Source organism: Heptranchias perlo, chromosome 27, assembly GCF_035084215.1.
Source record: "Heptranchias perlo isolate sHepPer1 chromosome 27, sHepPer1.hap1, whole genome shotgun sequence".
NCBI classification, from domain to species: domain Eukaryota; kingdom Metazoa; phylum Chordata; class Chondrichthyes; order Hexanchiformes; family Hexanchidae; genus Heptranchias; species Heptranchias perlo.
In genome coordinates, this window is record NC_090351.1 from 21,107,246 (window position 1) to 21,131,390 (window position 24,145).

Sequence of the window (24,145 nt, forward strand, 5' to 3'; positions counted from 1 at the left end):
TTGGTCCGATGGCCTCATTTTTATGTCAGCAGTGAGCTGCAGGCGCCAGTCATGGCCCCAGAGACAACTCGCCAACGCAGGGGGAGCAAAGTCGGCCGGCTGAGATGCCTAAGGTAATTCCAGCAGGGAGGCAATCAGGAGGGAGGAACGTATGGGCTTGCAGCAGCTTGCAATTTTTATGTGTTCGGGTAAATAAAGATCCACTTTTAACTTACTATTTGGGTGCCAATCTCCAGCAGACCCTTTAAAGACCACTGGTTTGGCTGCTGTGCACCTGAGCAAATTGACCGCAGCATGCATGACACATGGTGTGGTCAGATACAAATCAAGTTCACAAAGAGACTTGAAAAAGGCATTAACCACCCAATTTGCATAAACAAGGGGCCCAACGCCTGTTTCAGGCGGGCCCATGACGATCACAGGGCTGCCTAACCAATATGGCGGCAGCGCACTTGCAGTGCGGACTGCATGCTACATGCCATATTGGGCCCAGCAGCACTGTTTTTTGAAGTCTATTGATCTAGTTCAGTATTCTGTTCTCTGTGGATCATTGCTCCACAAGTGACTTAACTTGCTAAGTTTCTAATCTGCTAATACTCTCATATTTCTTTCGATACTACCTATATCTAGTTCAACAGCACCATTCATAGAGCATGCGGGGGGATTTCTGCTCTGTAATCCTACCCGCAACCAGGTGGAATCATGGCAGAGAATGGTGGAAAATTCGGCCAATGGGGCCTACTACTGCCTCTTTGTTTTTAACCACACTTCTGTGCCTGAAATCAAGAGAGAAAGAGAAAAGGTAAGCAATGCAGAAATACAACGCAGAGTAACCATGGCCAGTTTGGTATTGGAAAGTGGAAGTACTTGATTACTGTGACACAAGCTACTTCAAATATGTTACATCTGTTGGAATCTCATAGCTTCAATACTTTCAGATGGAAATATCAACAAGACAATGTGGGTGTTGTGCCAGTTTCCTGGAACCTTGCTGAATAAATAAAGCATATCCTGCATCGCCCACAAGCATAACAAATGAAACTTTGCATCCAAGCAGCAGTGTGATTAAAAACTATTTTTATTTGCCACCAAAGTGATGTCATGGTCATACTATAAAAATCAAATAAAACAGGTTCTTGTGTAAAAAAAATGGACATCTTCTCAACAAACCAGTCAATGTATCTCTTTGCAGGGCTGGTCGAGGATCCATTTACTCTACCAACTAAACTCTATTTACTCTGTCAATTACTGCTACCCTAAGCCAAAAAGCTGCCCAGGCGGGATAGATAGTGGGGGAGGGGGAGAAGTAAGTTCCTTAAAGCTTCAAATCGGCCTTTACTCTACAGAAATGAATAGACGTTCAAGACAGCACCACCGCCCAAAAGTCTATTTTGTCTTTAAAAACTGACAAAGACTTGAGTCTATCTTCCTGCAAATTGAAAAGCAGATCCCATTGAGCAGTGCGATCCATTCTGCGCTACCGCCAATAGAAGTGAACAAAGTCTACCTTATGGACCGAGAACCCACCCTGCAGTAAAAGCAGGACCTCTCGCAAGCATGGACATCAAACTGCACCGCGAAATAAAGTGCAGGCGTCATAAAGTGGTCGCGTCATTGTTTCCACGGTTATGATCACGGGCATTGCCCTACGTTTCCTCTCCCTTTGGCTTCGGAGCCCCCAACTATAAAATCAAGCCGAGCCGCTCCGGAGCTGTCACAGGATCTGAGAGGAAGGATGGCAGCCGGATCACTGAGCCTGCCCGCGGTGCTGCTGCTCATTTCTCTGTCATTGCCCGAGCCTACCCGCGCTCTGTCCAAAGCAGACAAGAATGAGCTGGTTGCTGCACACAATAAATATCGCTCGGGGGTCCCCGATGCATCCAACATGTTGAGAATGGTAAGAGGGATTGATCCCTTCACGCACTGAGGGTGAAGAATCTGAAGGGAAAATTGCCCCCTTCACTCGAAAAATGCCTTAGCTGATAGTTGATTGTTTTGCATTGATCTTTTTAAACTGCATTGTGAGAAAGACACGATTTTCAACAGGCTAGATGGGATTCGGTTTAACACACTTGGGCACAAACAAACATACACACACTTGTGCACACACACGTGGCGGATAGAACACACCTGCAAATACGCTGCTGAATCACTTGCCCATGATCTAATGAGATGCTTAACTCATGTAGGGAACCCATTTTCTTACTGTCCAGCTTGTAACTAATGGAAAATTGTTCTGAATGGAGCAAGGGCATAAGAGGAACGCAAGATTCGGTTATGCTGCCCTCAAGCTCTTTTAGATGGAGTGAAAGCCAATTTAGCTTTTTTGAGCCAAACGGCGTGCAACCAACAGACAGCAGGTACGCCAGGCATGGGAGTAGATGAGAGGTCAACATCGTGTCCTGCACTTGGGATGAAGTCAAGAAGACTGTGCAGGCTGTTACTTTTTGCTGTTATGTAGTAAATGGATGTTATCCGTTGGTGGACTTACAACAAGTGAGGTGATCATTTTTTGTAACTACTCAGTAATCCAGTTGGAATCTGTCCAATCCTTGGTGGTCAATTGATAAATACACACCTGTTGACCCTCACAGTTTAGGGACGTTGAGTCTACTGGTGGAGTATGTATCAATTTTTCTTGATCATATTTTACCGGCTGATCAGATTAATGCTCTTTTATACTGTAACTCCAGAGGATGGTTTTGCTTTGTTTTGTTTTACGCCAAGGCAGTTTTACTGCCACTATTGGGAAGCCCATCTTAAATCACTTTTCTTAAAAAAGTTTTATAAAACTGACAGGGCAGCAGACCACTTTTCATTTTTAATTGATTGAAGAGCTGCTGCAACAGCTTGGCTCAGTTTTACCTGAGTCAGAAGGTTGTGGGTTCAAGGCCCACTCCAGCCCAATCTAAGCTGATACTGTAGTGTAGTAATGAAGGATTTCAGTAATGTCAAAGGTGCCATCTTTTGGATGAGACATTAAACTGAAGCTCAGTCTGCCTGACCAGGTGGTTATAAAAAATTCTATGATGCTATTTGAAGCAAAAGTAGGACGTTCTCCCAGTGTCCTGGTCAACATTCGTCGCTGAACCAACTTTGCCAAAACAGAATAATTGGTCAGTTATCTCATTTTCTGTTTGCAGGATCTTGCTGCATGCAAATTGGCTGCTGCATTTGCCTACAAAACAACGTTCAAAATATAATCCATTGGCTGTGGTGCTTTGGGATGTCTTGAGGATGTGAAAAGCACTATATAAATGTAAATTATTTATTTTTCAATCAGAAACTTGTGAGTCATAGGCTGGGACATAGTACTCTGTACATGCATTTGAGTGTTCATACATAGATTTCTGCTTTCCCCCTAGTTCACAAATGCAAGGTGACCATGTAACAATGGTTTCCCACACAATTGTCTGTCTCTATCTGATCCCTAGTGGTGTAGGGGCGAGCAGGTGACTTTCCTTTTTTTCACTTACTGCTTCAGAGGAGGGATGCCTTCTCTGTGCTGTTTTATGGTCCAGGAAAGTCTCCCCCAAGCATATGGAATTGATATTGGGGGTCTTAATCCCTGGTCTCAATAATACTTGGATGAATAAACTCATCCACTGTGCTTGGAGGGTTAATATTAACTTGGCTTGAGTCATATTGCAATCTAATTGCTATGAACTCATTGGAATAAGCACAATTGCTTTTTTTCATTTATTTTGTTGAGGTTCTCTCTAAATCCAATAGATCTTCAGTTAGGGACTGGAAAAAAAAGTTAGTTGTAACAAAAGGCTTGCAATTTTTGAATACTGTGGACAGCATTGATCACCTCACAATACCAATAAACAACTGTTTTGCATAATGGTATTAATTGATCTCTCATAGTGTAGGTCACGGACAAAATGTTATATTTAATATTTTATATACAACATTTCCTTCCTTGGAACATGACTGAGCTATCACTGATCTTTCAGTTCAGATATATTCAGTTCAGATTTATCCTAACTTTAAGCAACCTGTATACTCATCAATTCTGTACTGTTTATGTATATATTGCATTTGCTTATCTATGAATGCATTTACTTTTAGAAATGGGATGCACACTTGGAAAAAATTGCTAAGAAATATGCACGTCAATGCCTGTGGGAACACAATGCAAAGAGAGGGAGAGTGGGAGAAAATTTATATGCAACTAATGGTCCAATGGTCCCAGAAACAGGAGTTGAGGACTGGTATTTAGAAGTTTTTGATTACACATATGAGACATTGAACTGTACTCCAGGGAAGATGTGTGGACACTATACACAGGTATGAATTTTTATTTACTTCTCAAAATGGGCAGATTTCTGTCTTTGCTTAGTTACAGAGCACAGCTAAGATATTCTGTTATAGTTAAGGAGCTTCCTGGCAGTGACAATCAATTTTATTTGTTGTCTGCACAGCAATTAGGAAGTTTCAATTCTTCTGTCAAGATCTCAAAAATATATTAATCACTGATTTATTAATCACTCTATCCTCCTAGGTTACTTAGATCCTCCCTCTAAATTATACCTTATCTTCTTTTATAAATAGAGCTACAACTCCCTCTTTGTGACTTAACCAATCTCCTCAAAATATTTTATAACCCATCAAATGCATTTCTCGTCCTTATTTAATACTAAAGCATATTTCTATTGTAACAATTAGATCCAAATTCTCACTTGCATCATAGACCTCTAACTTAAGCAATTGATTCCTAAAGCTTCTTGCATTTGTATGGAAACACATCAATGATTTCTTAGGGCTCTTTGCAAAACTTCATCTGTTTCCTAAACTATGTCTTCATATATTATTTCAACTAGCTGAATTTTTACTATTAGTTGCCCCACTTTCCCCTAAATGAATAATGCTACACTTTTGGTGAGCTATCTTATGATCTATCCTGACTAGATTAAATACTTTCCAACCAAACACTCAACTTTCTGCACCAGTCCCTTAGCCCTTAATCCATTTAAATCTAATCCAGCCATCATAATTAATGTTCTTTGTCCTACAAATTCCCTCCCCTCATTATCTATCAAAACAAGAATATTCTTTTTACTCCATCTCTGCAGCCAATCATTAAAACCATGAATTCAACTATTCCTTTCAGAGGATTTGTTGATGACTGGTAACAATCCTGAAACAACTAGCTTTGCCCCCTTCACCTTAAATGTTTGCACTGTAGCCAGATACTGCTTCCTTAAGACTACAGACATCCTGTCCATTACATCATTATTTCCCACGTGTAATAGAGCTAACAATTCCCTTACTCTCCCCTTCAAATAACCATCCACTTCATTATCAATATCCTTATTTCTAGCCCCAGGCAAACTCCTTTTACATAAAAAAGACAGAGGGGGAAAAAAACCTTCCAAAAATCAGAACCAACCAACTATCAACTGTCTCTCTCCCAGGCTTATCAGATTCACTCATGCATATACCTATTCGCACAAAATTAACCAAATTATTCTTGAGGCACTCTAACAATTCACAGTTATACTATGTTGACCAATCCAAACTCTTGAATAACAGTTCCTCAATGTGCAAAAAAAAGTCTCACCCTGCAGTAGAGGTCCTTAGTTGAGTGTTCAGTCGTAGATCATAAAGGTGATATGGAAATTCACATGCAGGAATTGTAGTGATAGCTCAGTAGCAGCCAAACACACTTATTACTGGTCAATAAAAAATAGCTCCCCAATGGCCATTTGTTTGTGCTGAGATAACTTAGCTCAGCTGGAACAGCAGCTGCGATGCTTCAGTGGATCGCTGCAGTCCTGAGAGAGAAAAAAAATCAGCAAGGTTCTCACACCTGATTGCTTTTCAGTGGCTCCTGCTGGAAAGTGTGCATATCGGGTGAGAATAGGATCAGATGAGGCTGTGATGGCCTCCATGGTCACATAGCCAGCCAGCAACTGCTGTTGAAGCTTACAAATAAAAAGAAAAGCTTGCATTTCATATTGTCACATCACTCAGAAACATCTCAAAGCACTTCACATACAATGCAGTGTAGTGACTGTAGTGTAGGCAAATGCGGCAGCTATTGTGCAGATGGCAAGATTCCACAAACAGCAATGAGATGAAAGACCGGTTAATCTGTTTTTGGTCATTTTGGCTGAAGGAAGAATGTTGACCAGGATAATGGCAGGCGTTTCCTCTGACATTGATTATGTACTGCACTAGAGTGTCAGCTTAGATTAGTCCTGGAGTGGAATTTGAACCTGTTAATCTAGAGACAAAAGTGCTGCAAAAGGCTACTAGTTAAATGCAAGCAGTGGGATTTCAGGGTAAATCTTGGGAACTATAAAATATTGTCTGCAGGATAGAAATGAGTAGGTACTTGTTAGAGGAGTCATGTTGAGGTAGTGGGAAGTACTAAGTGGGGTTCCCCAGGAATCGGTGTTGGGACCAACACTGCTTCTAATTTACATCACTGACTTAGATTCAGAAATTCAGTGCAAATTGGTCAAATTTGCAGTTTATACCAAACTAGAAGGGGCAGTGGAATCAGAGGAGGCAACTTAGAAATTACAAAATGATTTGGACAAAATATGTAAGTAGACAGAAAAATGGCAGCTTCAGTTTAATGTGGACAAGTATAAAGCTCTGCACATAGGAAGGAAAAATGGTGACACACATACTGCATGAATGCTGATGAAATAGCTAAGGATGAAGTTGAAACAGACCTAGGAGTCTTAGTAGAGATAACACAAAACATGTCCAACCAATGCAAATAAATAGTAAACACCGTCAGTAGAATGTTGAACTATATAGCCAAAGCTGTAGAATATAAGCTAGAGGAAGCTGTGATCAAATTGCATAGTACTCTTGGTATGCCACACCTTGAGTACTATGTCCAGTTCTGATCACCAAGACACAAAGGAGGCATTCAAGGGTTGTAGATAATGCAGAGAAGAACCACAAGGCTCATCACTAGTGTCAAAGATCTGAGTTATGAGGAAAGATTGGAGAATCTTGGCTTTTCAACCTTGAATGGAGGCATCTGAGAGATGATCTTATACAAGTATATGAGATAATTAAAGATATGAAAAAGGTAACTAGAAAATTACTTTAAATGAATTTGTGAGAGTAGGACACGGAACACAGGTTCAAACTAGTAAAAGGAAATGTAGGACTGATATCAGGAAGTTCTTCTTCACACAAAGAGTAATCAACACAGGGAATGCGCTGCTGGATACAGTAATGAAGGCGAAAACCCTGGATTAATTTAAGAACCAATTTAGATGCTGCAATGGGGGGACTTCAGGGTCTTTCCAAACAGATAAACTAAAATGGGCCAAATAGCCTTCATTATCCTCAATTATCTTGTGATCTTCTGACATGAAGAATGGCTACTTGGGAGAGCTATGGTAGGGCTGCTGAAAGACATATTACCAAACCCAGCAGAGTTTTTAAGAGAGGAGAGGGGAAAATTGGGTGGGTAAAACATAGTCGTAACCAAATGCCCAATTGAGTATGTCATTTGTATCTGGGTTAAGGTAGAGGCTTTGACAGCAGTAGAAAAGCTACACTATGGGTGACCAGCAACTTATTGTTGTACCCTATCTGCGCTGAAGACACTCAAATATCAGAATTGGTCTGGGAAAAAAAAGTAATCATGACCATAAACGTTATCCCTAATCAATTTTATGGTATTGTATTTATAGCTAATTTCTCAGTTATCCATTGTTAGCAATTGCATTTTATGCCAAAAAAACTTTCAAATCCACATTTAGGATTTATTCTTTTACAGATTGTCTGGGCAAATAGTGACAAAGTGGGCTGCAGCACTTACTTTTGTGATAAACTACAAGGTCTGGATAATAAAAACCTGTCTATTCTAGTATGCAACTATTCACCTCCGTAAGTTTAAATATTACTGAAATCTCTGCAGATAGCCATCTCTAGCCTTTCTAGATTGAAATATGATATATGAGTGGTATTTTTGCATTAAATATTTCTGATTTACACAATTAATACTGAGTTAAATTCTGTAAGATAAAGTAATGTGCTACTGCAATAATTTATCACATGCTGCGTTAACACTGAAGCTTCAAATACTTTTCTCTTTTGCATTATTGCTGTAAATCTAACATATTCTGGTGCATTAAGGCACCAAATTCAAAGGCTGTAAAGCACTAAAGTGACAGGAGCAGGATTTCTTTCTGTAAAATGCTTGACAGATAATTTGCGAACCCACTCAAACTTTTGCATGATATTTCCATTTCCAGAGGTAACATAGTTGGTTGGCAACCATATAAAAAAGGAACTTCCTGCAGTGAATGTCCAGCTGGATTTAAGTGCATCGATAAACTTTGCAGTAAGTATTCCTTTATATAATAATTGGAATGAAGTATTGTTTGAATGCTGCTGCTTCCTCTGTTATTTAGTATATCAGATGTCTAGCATTCTGTGGCCTTCATAGAAAAGGGGTAGGGAATTGGGTTGCCAACTCTGATTGGATGTATTCTTGGAGGTTCAATCATGTGACATTTGATCACATGACAGTTATAGCCCTGGCACCCGATAGACCAGCAGGGTCATAAGCAGAGGTCATGGGTGCATTGGAATTCCCACTCTGCCACATTTATGGTGGTGGAGCAGGCCTGAGGAATAATGGTCCCAATAAGTCTTTCCTTATAATTTTTATCAGTCCAGGATGCGTAAGACTGCTGGGCAGAATTCCTCTGACTGCTTGTTTTGAGCCCAAGTGAATCTTGTGTACCAACATGCAGTGTATACTTACTCACTGGTTGTCTTCTGTGACTGGTGAGCGCCACGTGGAATATTTTAATTTTCCCTAATTTCACCATTTGATTCGATCTTGTTATTTTCCATTAGTTTGTTTTGTTTAAAAATCTCTTTAGGTGGGCCCCCCCTCCCAGAAACTCTAGTGATGTCTCTCCTGCATTGCGGCCAGTAGCTCCCCTCCCTCCTTCAGTCACTGGAGATCAGGCCACAGTTAAAGGGCACATCGTCCGCTTCCCCTCACCCGCTCTTACTGTTTCAAATGTCAGTCCTGATCCCGATCACGAATCTCGCAGGCTGGTTAGTTAGGGAGCAGAGTTTAAATTCTCAGAATTCAAAGCAGTCAGGGAATTCCCTTGTGGCTGGTCCCACATCATGGCAGAAGTGAATCAGTGACGGGGTCACAGGGAAGACAGAGGTGGCTGAGGTGTGCAGGCGCAATGTTCAGCGAGCGCAAAGTACTTTTCCTTTGGGTTGCTAGCAGCAGTGTGCGGGAGAGCAAACCTCGATTCCGGGAGACTCCTGGACAATCTGGGTGGGTTGGCAACCCTAGTGGGGAAGCAGCAACAAGAATACAAAATGACGACAGAAACACAGTAGAATCTGTGCAACAACATCAAATACAATGGAATTTGCTCAGCAACTGCCTGCCACCATTTTCACAACACAACATTTGGAATACAAGGAAAAATCTGCAAAAACTGATTCCTCTCCTCAGAAGATTGTGGTCTGAATACCAAACACAATTTATTTTAAACAATTTTACAACACCAAGTTATAGTCCAGCAATTTTATTTTAAATTCACAAGCTTTCGGAGGCTACCTCCTTCGTCAGGTGAATCGTTCACCTGACGAAGGAGGTAGCCTCCGAAAGCTTGTGAATTTAAAATAAAATTGCTGGACTATAACTTGGTGTTGTAAAATTGTTTACAATTGTCAACCCCAGTCCATCACCGGCATCTCCACATCAATTTATTTTAAAACATTAACTGTAAGACTAAACTTTAAGCACAAGGAAAAATCTCAAAAATGGGTGCAAAACTAATTTTCAGACGTCAAAAACAAGGCAAAAATGAAAATATTTATATTCTTGATTCTAGAATTACCTTTTCATTTATCATGCTCACCCACAATCACAACAGGTACACAAGGATAATTAAAAACAGATTGAAAAAACGGAAGACATTTTAAAAGGTTCCTTTTCTATAATTTTTTTTTATATCTATACATAAAAATGAATACAAAACCTGGGTACAAGAATGAATGCAAAATATACTAAACAATGATAAGGGGCCAGAGATGTAATTTTAACCTAACGTGTCTGGCAGGAAACTGACGGGATGAGGTTGGCCACTCGTTTACACCTTGGCCGTTTTTACTCTTCACTGAAGTCAATGGAGATTAAAATCGGGCAGGGTGTAAAACAGGCTGCCGACTCGATCCCGTCAGTCTCCCGCCGGGCAGATTAGGTTAAAATAGGCCCCCGCAAAATCAGTTCTGCAGCAGCTGAACAAAAGCTGGTTAAGAGGCAGAGAAAGAAAGGGGAAATGAGAGACTGCACTGGAACAATTGTATCCCTTATATTAGTTGAACTTGAGGCCATTATTGTAGTTGTACCTCTGAAGTTTTGTAGAAGTTTTTCTCTGGCCCCACCCCCAGCCCCTCTCTCTATCAATTTTGAAAACTCCTATACCTGTTAGTCTTTAAATGTTTTTAGACCGGTCTTTGAAGTTTGTTTTTTGTTTTCTTTGCAGCATCTAAGTCAAGTGCAGCAGGTAAGAAATAATGCTTTGTTGCATATGTTAATGGCTAATACTCTGTCCGACAACGTGGCTGGTCTGGAAGCAGCCTGCAGGGAAGATGAATAGATTGAATCTACGTTGTCTCTTAGTGCAAAAAGCTATTTTACACTTTTTTAAAGAAATGCTGTGAGGAAAGATGAGAATAGGAACTGTATTTCTTGTAATGAAGAAATTCAAGTTTGCTGCTGTTATGCACAGATTTGGGCCACAAATCACAATTTATTTTATTGACTGCTTGCGACATAATGAGATTAGGTCAAAATCTTGTGTTTGCGAAATCTGATGAGATTCTGACATTTTTAAACTAGACATGCTCAGTTTTCACTCAAAGTGCAGACAGTTTTTATCCCACCCCTCACTGGGTGCCCCATTCGTGCTGATGTCTGACCCATCGTGATTTTGGAGAAGGCTGGGAAATAGTCGGCCAGTGTTTCCACCTGAAACAGGAGGGGGCCTCATTAATCTATGAAAATTGGGGTCATATGATGCACTTGGGACCCCAATGCAACACTTGCCCTGCACAAGCCATGCCCAGTGGATGTCAACGTACAATGGCTTAACTCGTTATCCTTAAAGGGACCTTTGGTGACCACTCCGACAATGCTCCAGGAACATTCTTTCAACAATACTTATGGGGCCAGGAGGAGCCTCCTGGCCCCACAAAAAAATCATCCCGCTTACTGATGGACCTTCCCCGCCTCACAGCCCCTCCCCTCCACTGTGATTGCCTCCCCACTTTAATTGAATACTGCTGTCTTGGCTCAGTGGAGGCGCTTCTGGGAATCCCACCGTGCCCCCAATTGGTGACCTACCTGGCAACACTGCAAATGTGCTGCCAGCTTACCACTCATACGTAAATAGGGCTCAATCACCAAAATTGTAGTTGTACCTCTGAAGTTTTGTAAAAGCTTTTCTTTGTCCCCACCTCCAGCCCTGCCCTCTATCAGTTTTGAGAACTCCTATACCTGTTAGTGTTTAAATGTTTTTAGACAAGTCTTTGAAGTTTGTTTTTTGTTTTCTTTGTAGCACATAAGCCAAATGCAGAAGGTAAGAAATAATGCTTTGTTGCAGATGTTAATGGCTAATACTTTGTCTGACAATGTGACTGATCTGGAAGTAGCCTGTGAGGAAGATGAATAGATTGAATCTACGTTGTCTCAGCTTTTATAGTTTTTTTAAATGCTGGGAGGAAAGATGAGAGCAGGAAATGTATTTCTTTTGATGAAGAAATACAAGTTTGCTGCTGCAATGCATAGATTTGGGCCACAAATCACAATTTATTTCATTGACTGCTTGTGGCTTAATGATATTACGTCAAAATCTTGGGCCAGAAATCGCACAGAGCGGCGAGGCAAATCTCACCGCAGCTCCTGCGAATTTAAGTAACGAAAATACTTACTGTGGGCTCTGTGGCGTCCAATTGCTTGAATCTGAAGTTTAAACAAAACGTGCGCCATCAACCCAGCCTCTGAGCAGCGTGAGTTGCCGCGCGGCTGGAAACGTCTGTAAGGACAACACACGCCCACAAAATCTGTCAGAAAGAGAAGTCATGCCCACAGATTCAGGCTGCATTGCTCAAGCAGGCAAGCAGACTTCATTCATTTAAAGTTAATATTCTGGATGTCACTGTTAATAAAAAATTAAATTATTTTTATAAAAAGCCAAAAATTGAATTAAATTAAAGAGACAGGTGGGAAAAATAAAAAAAAATGTTTTAATTTAATTTTTAAAATTTTTTTAATGACCAAAAACTATTAAAATAAGAGGTAATATGGGACTCCACAATTTTAAAAGTTAATTTTTAGTTGTTTGGCAGTCATTAAGAGGAACCACGCTGTTAAAACTTAATTTAGACCTGGTATTTTTAAGCATGCCTGTTTGTTGGTGTATTAGTTACTTTCCAGCTGGGCAGATAAGCAAGTTTGCACTTTTTCAATGATTTGTCTGATTGCAGTGTGTGATGTCCCTTTAATTCAAAGCTGTCATATCGCTGGCGTACCACCAGGAGCAAGTTCACGATTTCTGCATTTCACTGCGCATGTGCAAACGTTGGAACTTGCTGCTTCAATGCAGCACTAAAAACTGAGAGCGCTTTTGAATGCCTCTGTTATTTTAGGAGCGAAGTCTGGCCCCTTGTGTTTTCGAAATCTGATGAGATTCTGACATTTTTAAACTAGACATGCTCAATTTTCCCTTGAGGTGCAGACGATTTTCATCCTCCCCATACTCGGTGGGAACAGAATGGTAGTGTGACCAAAATGGCAGTGCTGCACTTACTGCCCCATTTGCACCGATATCTGGCCCACCATGATTTTGGAGTGTGCCGGGAAATAGGCGGCCAGTGTTCCCACCCGAAACAGGTGGCGGTCTCATTAATCTATGAAAACTGGGGTCGTATGATGCACCTGGGACCCCAATGCAACACTTGCCCTGCACAAGCCCTGCCCAGTGGATGTCAACATACTATGGCTTAACTCACGATCCTTAAAGGAACCATTAGTAACCACTCCGAAAATGCTCCAGGAACATTCTTTTAACGATACCTATGGGGCCAGGAGGAGCTCCTCCTTGCCCCAAAATAATCATCCTGTCTACTACTGGTGACCGCTTCCCCCCTTTAATTGAATACTGCAGTCTCGGCTTTGTGGAGGAACTTCCGCAATTCCCACTGCCCCCACCGCTCGCCCCCTCCCCCCGATAGATGACTTAGCTGGCAACTCTGCAAATGCGCTGCCTGCTTACCACTCATACTTAAATAGGGCTTGATCACCAAAATCGATGGGGCCTCCCTCTGGAAACCTGCTGGTCAATTAAAATCCAGGCCATTGTGTTGGTTACTACAATAAAACTTTAAAGGGAAAGAGAGATGTTCCTTGTCATTTGGCAATCCAAGTATATTGATGCTGATGAATGTTTTGACTAAACCATGACTGATATCTGGTTGTGTGTGTATTTTTGCCTATTATTGTCATCCATTTTATAACAATATTAAGAATTAAAGCCATATGCAAAACATATTTTAAGCTTAAAATGTCTATTCATAAGGGGACTGGATGGTACAATGCACATTGTCCTTTCAATTGTGGGATCTAGCACAAGTTGATGGGAATAAAGTTTCCTCTCTTTGCCAGCTATAAGAATCCTCTGTGAAATTATTCTTTTTAATCAATGGCAATGAGTTTTTTGGTGAATGTTTTATGACTTTTGCACTCTGGCAGCTGTTAATACTGTATGTAATGAATCACTGCTGATACTGAGCTTAAAATGGCCCACAAGAACTAATTTTAAAATGACAAAGTAATTAAAATAGTTAGGAAGAAAGACTAAAATAGACTTCAGTTTCAAAAATGAAAGAAAAGACATGCGGAGCACTATGTGGTCATCAAGCACAGAGCTTCCTCCTATTGACTATGAATGGAGGAGGGGTCGTGTGTAACTAACACAATGTTGAACATTTGTGGGAAAATTAAACTGTACTAAATCTGCAAATGATTTTTAAGTACAGAGGCCTAGAAATTTGTTGGCACTGCACCCGTCCAACACGTTGGGGAGATGGCCTAAAGGTGGAGTATGGGCTATTTATTTGGGGCGGTGGGGAAACAAGACTGAAGTGGCAACCCAAGTATATTGATGCTCATGAATGTTTCCACTAAACCACGAGTGATATCTGATTGCATGAGTATTTTTGTCATCCATTTTATAAGAATGTTAAAGAATTGTGGTCACTAAACAAGCTCCTAAGGCCGGTTAATTGAGCTTCCAACGGCTCACCCATCTGATGAAGGCCCATTCAGGGAGGGGTAGGGGGGTCAAGGTGGATGATTGCAGTCCAGAAGAGCTGTAAGGGATCAAATTATTTACATAAAATTGTATATTTAATTAAAAGCTAAAATTCCTACCTTTATTTATCTGTACCAACATGGCTGCTATCTGAAAAGTGGGGGGAATGTGCTGCAGCTGCAAAGGGAAGAGAGAACCATTGTTTTCAGATGGCTCGAGAATGGGTGTGAGTGTGTTGCTGGGCAGCCCATGGAAATAGCTTGTGGTTCATCATGGAAGCGGAGTGTAAAATGGGTGGCTGAATGGTTACAGGTCATTATCTTATATTATTACCTATTGGTGCAGTACCTTTGAACTCCTAAGACCACTCACCAGTTTTAATATGTAATAGATGAAAAATAGATAATCATATGGAATGTGAACATGAGCACAATTACAGCTAACATCAGCACTTTATGTCATTGGCTGGAATTTTCCCCTCACAGCATTGGCTAGGTTGCCCATAATATCCTGTAAGCTACCCAGTGCTGTGCGTAACCTAACAGACATCTTAAATTCTATTGCAACTTCGTAAGAATAATTACATCTCAATATTAAATGGGGTTGTGGACTGCAAAATGTTAGAAAATTATGTATTATTAAGTGATTTTTTTTAGTTTATTCCTGTAGTATTGTTTTTTTGGATGCTACTGTAACACTTCAAAAAGCTGCATTCTGTTTTCTTTGATCATGTTCCTGATATTTTGGGTATTAACTTTGTATTGCATTATATTGTGACAAAAGTAAATTATTTGGTAATTTGTGTATTTGGTTGTTGAACTGAGAAGTTGTATGAATATTTGATAAACAGATTGGGGCAATTGAGCTTTCGAAGACAAGAATGAGCCTAAAAACTCATTCTTTTTCAAAACTGACAATATAATTGTACTCAAGAAGTCATGTAGTAACTAATTGACATTACGATGTAGATAGAAAGTTATGCTATGATTTTTCCCACTTGTTTAATAAAGTAAACCAATTATACATATGGTTGCGAATACAAAATATACCTTCTTAAACAATGCAGAGAAAGATCTGGAACACTTTGTATTATCGTATCTCTGAAGAAAGTTAGAATTGTGGCCTGCCACTGTGGCACAAGAAATCATTAAGCTTACAAACTTGATCTCCAGTCTGGTGCTGAGTTTGGTGCTTTCAATCAGTGGTGGGATATTTCACTTAATCTAAACATACTTGAGCAAGGAAAACTAAGATAGGATTCTGATTCGTGATCACTATACAATAATAGAAAACACTGGAAACAAACTCAGCAGGCCAGGCAGCATCTGTCGATAGAACACAAATTCATGTTTTGGGCATTGAATTCTTGAAGGCTTCAATACCCGAAACATCAACTTGTGTTCTCTTGACAGAAGCTGCCCGACTTGCTGAGTGTTTCCAGCATTTTCTATTTTTGTTTCAGATTTCCAGCATCTGCAGTATTTTGCTTTTTGCTATACAGTAATCGCTGCTGAAAAGTGCTTATGTGTGGACATTGGATAAGGACTTAGCTGTGATGTGCCCTCCCAGTTGAATATCTCACCAACACTCATTGTCCAAATACATACATGAAGAGTGGCCACTTAGTTGCAGTACCAGAGGGACATTGGGGTAGATTTTATGAAATACCACACCATAGCAGCGCTGTATTCAATGTGAGTGCATTTCGGGAATTCAGGCATGGAGGTCAATACATGATTTGCCATATCATTATCCTCTGCTCTGGGAGCACTAATTTGCAGAATCTACCCCATTGTCTCCTGCAGAATCGTACAGGATTTGATGAATTTAGGAGTCTGTGGATAAGGAGAAAGAAATTAGCGGAGTAAAAAAAAATCCTTGTTCTGATTGCATTTAGGGTCCAATTGAAATAAGTTTGTCAGTCTCAATCCACTTCATTTTGGGCAAAACAAACATGAGTTTGTGGTGGAACTGTGGTCTGTTAATGGAACTGTATTTTAGCTTATAAATTCTACATAGCTCTCTTAGAGGATTTCAAATCTATGGGTTTGATAATGCGGTCCATGCAGCAACGACAGAGTTGCTGCTCTTTGTACACTATATGTGCCTGCCCTGATAACCTCACAGCAGCATGGGAGGTCAGCTCATTTAAATAATCTCACAGTGCTCCTGGTGCAAAGTACATGATGCACTGTGTATGCACAAGGTCAGGGGTGGAATATGAGGCACAGCAGCTCTTAAAGCTCTGTTGCTTGCTCTTAAAGAGAGAAATGGCTGGAACTATTCGATGTGTCAAGCATCCTGCCAATATGAGTTACCTCATGCTGTATGTTCACGGACTAATTTATAGTGGCCGCTGGCCTTGGCACTTGGACGACACACATCTTTGGTCAGATTCCTTATTCCATCATATCTCAATTTTCTCCCTGCTTGCAAAGGAAAGTTGCACATCACCAAAGTGATGACCGAAGATATGACCCTTGTTTCCTTACGAAGAGATGGCGCTGCATATTCTCAACATGAAGCCAATAGAGGGTGGGGGTGGTATCATCCATTGCTTTTCATTCTTTATCTGCTTATTTATTCACTCATCAACCCTCACATATAGACATACATTGCAATGTAACACACTACAATATCTTACTGCCAGAATCCTATAATTCTTCTGATCTTCTAGTTGCTGAATAACTTGGTCGAAACTATTGTCTCACACCAACAGCACCTTACATCACCCACTCCTACAGTGGCAAAAAACAGCATAAGTATATCATAGAATCATTGAAACTTACGGCACAGAAGGAGGCCATTCGGCCCACCTTGTCTGTGCTGGCCGAAAAAGAGCTATCATGCCTAATCCCACTTTCCAGCACTTGGTCCATTGCCTTGTAGGTTATGGCACTTCAGGTGCATATCCAAGTACTTTTTAAATGTGATGAGGGTTTCTGCCTCTACCATCCTTTCAGTCAGTGAGTTCCACACCCTTACCACCCTCTGGGTGAAAAAAATTCTCCTCAGCTCCACTCTACTCCTTCTATCAATTACTTTAAATCTATGACCCATGGTTATTGACCTCTCTGCTAAGGGAACTAAGTCCTTCCTATCCATTCTATCCAAGCCCCTCATAATTTAATACGCCGCAATGAAATCTCTCCTCAGCCTCCTTTGTTCCAAAGAAAACAATCCCAGCTTATCCAATCTTTCTTCATAGTTAAAATTCTCCAGTCTGGCAAGATCCTGGTAAATCTCCTTTGTACTCTGTTACTATATATCCAATACCAGGTTATAGTCCAACAGCTTTATTTGAAATCACAAGCTTTTGGAGCCTGACGAAGGAGCAAAGCTCCGAAAGCTTGTGATTTCAAATAAAGCTGTTGGACTATAACCTGGTGTTGTGCGACTCCTTACATTTGTCCACCCCAGTCCATCACCGGCATCTCCACATCATCACTATATATCCACTCAGGGCTGAACTGCAGGAGGGAGCACTTGTTGAAATACTGAGTATGAGTGCAGAGGAGCAAGTGCAGGTGAAATTAAAGGAGCCACAACAAGCTGGCTGGTGAGCCATCCAGAGTCAAGTCTCACTGGGCTAGCCTACAAATGTAATTTGGTAGCTGAGCATCAGGCAGTCATTTGAATGTAGGCGAAGCAGCCTGTACTGTTTGTGCATCGCACTGCTAGGCATGTCTATCCAATCAAAAAATCTGGGGTGGAAATTGGTATGTATTCAAGCGTAAAACTGGTGCAAAGCATGCCAATTTAGCAGTGGAATGGCCCACGCCCAGTCTGAGCAGGCGTTGGGCCCACTGACTCCACAGTCTTCACAATTGCAACCCCCCCATGTTGCCCACTCCAATCCTCTCCCAGAACTTACCTGAGGGCTGTTAGTGGTGAGGCGAGTGGCACAAAATAGATTTTTCACCTCGGGCGAGTTGCCTGTGGAAGCGCAACCAATGCTGGCAGCTCACCCCGACTACATAGATGAGGCCCAAGGACCAATTTCTGGTGATCCTCGGGCCTCTTGGTTTGGGGCCAGACAAAAATCTACCATTGCGTACCGTTTTGGTCACTACATTACAGGAAAGATGTGATTGCACTAGAGAGGGTACAGAGGAGATTTACGAGGATGTGGCCAGGACTGGAGAATTTTAGCTATGAGGAAAGATTGGATAGGGTGGGGTTGTTTTCTTTGGAACAGAGGAGGCTGAGGGGAGATTTAATTGAGGTGTATAAAATTATGAGGGGCTTAGGTAGAGTGGCTAGGAAGGACCTATTTCTCTTTGCAGAGAGGTCAATAACCGGGGGCATAGATTTAAAGTAATTGATAGAAGGATTAGAGGGGAGCTGAAGAATTGTTTTTTCGCCCAGAGGGTGGTCAGGGTCTGGAACTCACTGCCTAGAAGGGTAGTAGAGGCAGAAACCCTCATCACATTTAAAAGGTGCTTGATGTGCACTTGAAGTGATGGAAGGTGTCGTCGACAGTGCTATCAAGCGGCACTTACTCACCAATAACCTGCTCACCGATGCTCTGTTTGGGTTCCGCCAGGACCACTCGGCTCCAGACCTCATTACAGCCTTGGTCCAAACATGGACAAAAGAGCTGAATTCCAGAGGTGAGGTGAGAGTGACTGCCCTTGACATCAAGGCAGCATTTGACCGAGTGTGGCACCAAGGAGCCCTAGTAAAATTGAAGTCAATGGGAATCAGGGGGAAAACTCTCCAGTGGCTGGAGTCATACCTAGCACAAAGGAAGATGGTAGTGGTTGTTGGAGGCCAATCATCTCAGCCCCAGGGCATTGCTGCAGGAGTTCCTCAGGGCAGTGTCCTAGGCCCAACCAACTTCAGCTGCTTCATCAATGACCTTCCCTCCATCATAAGGTCAGAAATGGGGATGTTCGCTGATGACTGCACAGTGTTCAGTTCCATTCGCAACCCCTCAGATAATGAAGCAGTCCGAGCCTGCATGCAGCAAGACCTGGACAACATACAGGCTTGGGCTGATAAGTGGCAAGTAACATTCGCGCCAGATAAGTGCCAGGCAATGACCATCTCCAACAAGAGAGAGTCTAACCACCTCCCCTTGACATTCAACGGCATTACTATCGCCGAATCCCCCACCATCAACATCCTGGGGGTCACCATTGACCAGAAACTTAACTGGACCAGCCATATAAATACTGTGGCTACGAGAGCAGGTCAGAGGCTGGGTATTCTGCGGCGAGTGACTCACCTCCTGACTCCCCAAAGCCTTTCCACCATCTACAAGGCACAAGTCAGGAGTGTGATGGAATACTCTCCACTTGCCTGAATGAGTGCAGCTCCAACAACACTCAAGAAGCTCGACACCATCCAAGATAAAGCAGCCCGCTTGATTGGCACCCCATCCACCACCCTAAACATTCACTCCCTTCACCACCGGCGCACTGTGGCTGCAGTGTGCACCATCCACAGGATGCACTGCAGCAACTCGCCAAGGCTTCTTCGACAGCACCTCCCAAACCCGCGACCTCTACCACCTAGAAGGACAAGGGCAGCAGGTGCATGGGAACAACACCACCTTCACGTTCCCCTCCAAGTCACACGCCATCCCGACTTGGAAATATATCGCCGTTCCTTCATTGTCGCTGGGTCAAAATCCTGGAACTCCCTTCCTAACAGCACTGTGGGAGAACTGTCACCACACGGACTGCAGCGGTTCAAGAAGGCGGCTCACCACCACCTTCTCGAGGGCAATTAGGGATGGGCAATAAATGCCGGCCTTGCCAGCGACGCCCACATCCCGTGAACGAATAAAAAAAAAGCACCACAACCTACAAGACTACGGACCAAGAGCTGGAAAATGGGATTAGGCTTGATGGGTCTTTTTCGGCCGGCACAGACAAAATGGGCCGAGTGGCCTCCTTCTCTGCCATAAATTTCTATGATTCTTTGATTCACTCTTATGTTTCTGTGGGTGAGAGTCTGCAACAGTGATTTTCTGCCCATTGATACCAAATAGGTGAAAAATGTAGCCCTTTGTGACTGAGAATATTTATCACTTCAAATGTTATAAGCAATGCCCCGGACCACAGACCCATGAATTGATTTGAATATTTAAACAGTTTATAACTGGCACGAACACGATAGGCCGAATGGCCTTCTTCTGTGCCGTGACGTTCTATGATTCTAACAGGCCTCCCCATCCAAACTACAGACCCCCCTTGTAATTTTTCCAATTACTGATCCAAGCTGAGGAAATTTTCAAGCTCTTCAGTTTCCTTTTAAGAAGAAACACCCTGATGAAGTTCACTGAATAAACATGAAAACCAAAACATTGGTAGTACAAAAGGTTCTGTGGATGAAAGCAAACATTACAGGAGCCGTTCAAAGATTACAGGAGCAGTTAAAAGGTTATGGGGCCAGTTAAAGGTCACAGAGGCAGTTCAAAAACTATGTTGGATCATGAGGGAGCGGGTGAATACTTTTCTGTGACAAATTCCACTTGAACAATTGTTTCAAGTTACAAGGTAACCTTCGTCCTATCTATCAACGGGTATCAAAAATCCATAAACCACCACTAAAGGTGAGAACTCAACGTTGTGCAATATTTTATTCTGGTGCTTGAAATGTTAACAGTTTTGCATTGTATGTAAGTTACTGATTGCATCTGAAAAATTTAAGTTTTACATAGCAGCAGTTTTACAACATTCTTCACATTCTTGAGGATTGGACTTATTGGCCTGAATTTCTCTCCCATTGACGGGTTAGTGGTGGAACGGGAATACCACCCACCCATGTGATTATGCTGCTAACCCACTGCAATTTCCTCCAATCTCCTGCTATGCAGGGCAGATTAGGAGCAGTAACTCCACTCCTGATAGGTTTACTGCTGCTGGGAGCGAGGGAAATACAGTTCTGGCAATTTACAAATTATTTCCCAATACCCTCCGAGGTGGGTGGGTGGGGGGGGGTGCGGAGTACAGCCTCCTGAGGCACTGATGGTCAGAAAAGTCTAAGTAAGTAAGATCTTCTTGGTTTGTAGATCCTGGTGAGTGGGTATGAGCATATAGAGTAGAGATTCCTTCAGTGAAGGCTGACGCTTATAGCCTCCAAACTAGCCTCTTCCGTATCCTCATCCTCCTCCTTGACACAGAGTGCGTACAAGTAGGATACTTAGTCCTGTGCATAACAGACATCTTAAACTCTTCATCACCATTTTATTAGAACTAGTTGAACTTACAGGCAAAGTGAAAATTTCCTCCCCTGCTGATTGTTCGGCGGATCTGCATTGGGTCGATGCAGAAGATAGCTCAGGGACGTGCTCTGCTGCATCCTTGTCTCCTGCATCATTCCAGTATTCAAATTAAGTGCAAATGAAGTACATACGTTCTTCGAAATATTTCCTTCTATTTGTTTTTTTATAACACTGGGTCCAAGGGACCGCCTGACTCTCACAGCAATGCATTGCCCTGGCCCAAAAGGTGAGCAGAATTTTTTTAAAATGTTTTTCTGTTTTACAGGCAGCACAGAGGCTGCCTATACCTACACTGCGGTAGGCCTGTGAGGCCTCCAAAGCTTGCCACAACAAAACTTCCCTCCAATATTCAAATGACCCTGAAGCCAAAGATTACCTTGGTTCATCGGCACATCACTTTGCTGGGCAGAAGCCTTGAACCCCAGGCCTCAGGAGATGCAACCCAATTACATGAAAGCAGAAGATCCAGGCTTGCATCTCTTGTAACTGTTTCTCTCTTCTTTCCCAATCCCTAACTCTTTCCATGTGCACTCTGTGCTTCTCTTTGACTTCCTCTCTCTCTTTCTATTTCTCTGACTCTTATTTCATATATGGCTCTCACACGTATTTCTCATGGTGGTGTTTGGATTGCTTTGTTTGTGCCTGAATGTTTTTCTACTTTCTCTCTATTGTTCTTCCTGTAAGTCTGCCCTTTGCTCCCTCTCTCACCTAATTTCTCTGTGTAGCTTTGGTTGGAAGGTAGGTACCAGATTGGACAGGGACAAGCAGTCCAGGAACTGTAGTTGGGAGAAGGTTGGGATGGGTGTTTGAGTTAGGTATTCAGCATTTTATAAAGGTCAGTGCAAGCTCCTGGCCTGTGCAACTGCACAGCTGGGAGGTATTGTGTTGTGCTGGGTTGTCACTCACTCAAGGAAGAGCAAGTATTGGGTAACCCTTTTCTCTCTACATTATGTTTATGTTTCTTTTTTTCCACTAATGTAGCAAAAGGCCTATGTTTTCCCCGATGTTGGCTCTTAATTTAAGGAGTACCATGAGAAGAATATGGCACCAGTTTCAATGATCTACAAGTGTTCCCTTACTTGGCCTGCTTGTACGTCCATATGTTGCACAGAGATTTTAAGAAAGATTTACATATTTTCTTTTCTTAAAATAATAGAGGGTGTGGAGCTCTTGTTTTTTTTGTAATATCACATCAACATGACCACATTGAGATTGTGCAGTCAACAGAGGAAACTGTTTCTAAATTTGACAGTCAGAGTCTCTTAGTAACATAGAAACAAAGGACAGGAGTAGGTGATTCAGCCCCTTGAGCCTGTTCTGCCATTCAATTAGATCATAGAATCATAGAATCATAGAAGTTACAACATGGAAACAGGCCCTTCGGCCCAACATGTCCATGTCGCCCAGTTTATACCACTAAGCTAGTCCCAATTGCCTGCACTTGGCCCATATCCCTCTATACCCATCTTACCCATGTAACTGTCCAAATACTTTTTAAAAGACAAAATTGTACCCGCCTCTACTACTGCCTCTGGCAGCTCGTTCCAGACACTCACCACCCTTTGAGTGAAAAAATTGCCCCTCTGGACCCTTTTGTATCTCTCCCCTCTCACCTTAAATCTATGCCCCCTCGTTATAGACTCCCCTACCTTTGGGAAAAGATTTTGACTATCTACCTTATCTATGCCCCTCATTATTTTATAGACTTCTATAAGATCACCCCTTAACCTCCTACTCTCCAGGGAAAAAAGTCCCAGTCTGTCTAACCTCTCCCTATAAGTCAAACCATCAAGTCCTGGTAGCATCCTAGTAAATCTTTTTTGCACTCTTTCTAGTTTAATAATATCCTTTCTATAATAGGGTGACCAGAACTGTACACAGTACTCCAAGTGTGGCCTCACCAATGCCCTGTACAACTTCAACAAGACATCCCAACTCCTGCATTCAATGTTCTGACCAATGAAACCAAGCATGCCGAATGCCTTCTTCACCACCCTATCCACCTGTGACTCCACTTTCAAGGAGCTATGAACCTGTACTCCTAGATCTCTTTGTTCTATAACTCTCCCCAATGCCCTACCATTAACGGAGTAGGTCCTGGCCCGATTCGATCTACCAAAATGCATCACCTCACATTTATCTAAATTAAACTCCATCTGCCAGTCATCGGCCCACTGGCCCAATTTATCAAGATCCCGTTGCAATCCTAGATAACCTTCTTCGCTGTCCACAATGCCACCAATCTTGGTGTCATCTGCAAACTTACTAACCATGCCTCCTAAATTCTCATCCAAATCATTAATATAAATAACAAATAACAGCGGACCCAGCACCGATTCCTGAGGCACACCGCTGGACACAGGCATCCAGTTTGAAAAACAACCCTCTACAACCACCCTCTGTCTTCTGTCGTCAAGCCAATTTTGTAGCTAATTGGCTACCTCACCTTGGATCCCATGACCTTATGTAACAACCTACCATGCGGTACCTTGTCAAAGGCTTTGCTGAAGTCCATGTAGACCACGTCTACTGCACAGCCCTCATCTATCTTCTTGGTTACCCCTTCAAAAAACTCAAT

General features: G+C 42.0%; 1 protein-coding gene across 1 annotated transcript in view; it reads left to right on the forward strand.

Annotated features, from left to right (window-relative positions):
- Positions 1-507: 507 nt before the first annotated feature.
- LOC137344458 (peptidase inhibitor 16-like) overlaps positions 508-24,145 on the forward strand; it is a 39,872-nt gene continuing 16,234 nt past the window's right edge. The window contains exons 1-6 of the mRNA XM_068007438.1: positions 508-802; positions 4,075-4,293; positions 7,757-7,866; positions 8,235-8,323; positions 10,506-10,526; positions 11,580-11,600. Of these exons, the coding sequence (XP_067863539.1) occupies positions 713-802; positions 4,075-4,293; positions 7,757-7,866; positions 8,235-8,323; positions 10,506-10,526; positions 11,580-11,600 (550 nt within the window). The 5' untranslated portion in view covers positions 508-712. The remainder of the gene's footprint in view (positions 803-4,074; positions 4,294-7,756; positions 7,867-8,234; positions 8,324-10,505; positions 10,527-11,579; positions 11,601-24,145) is intronic.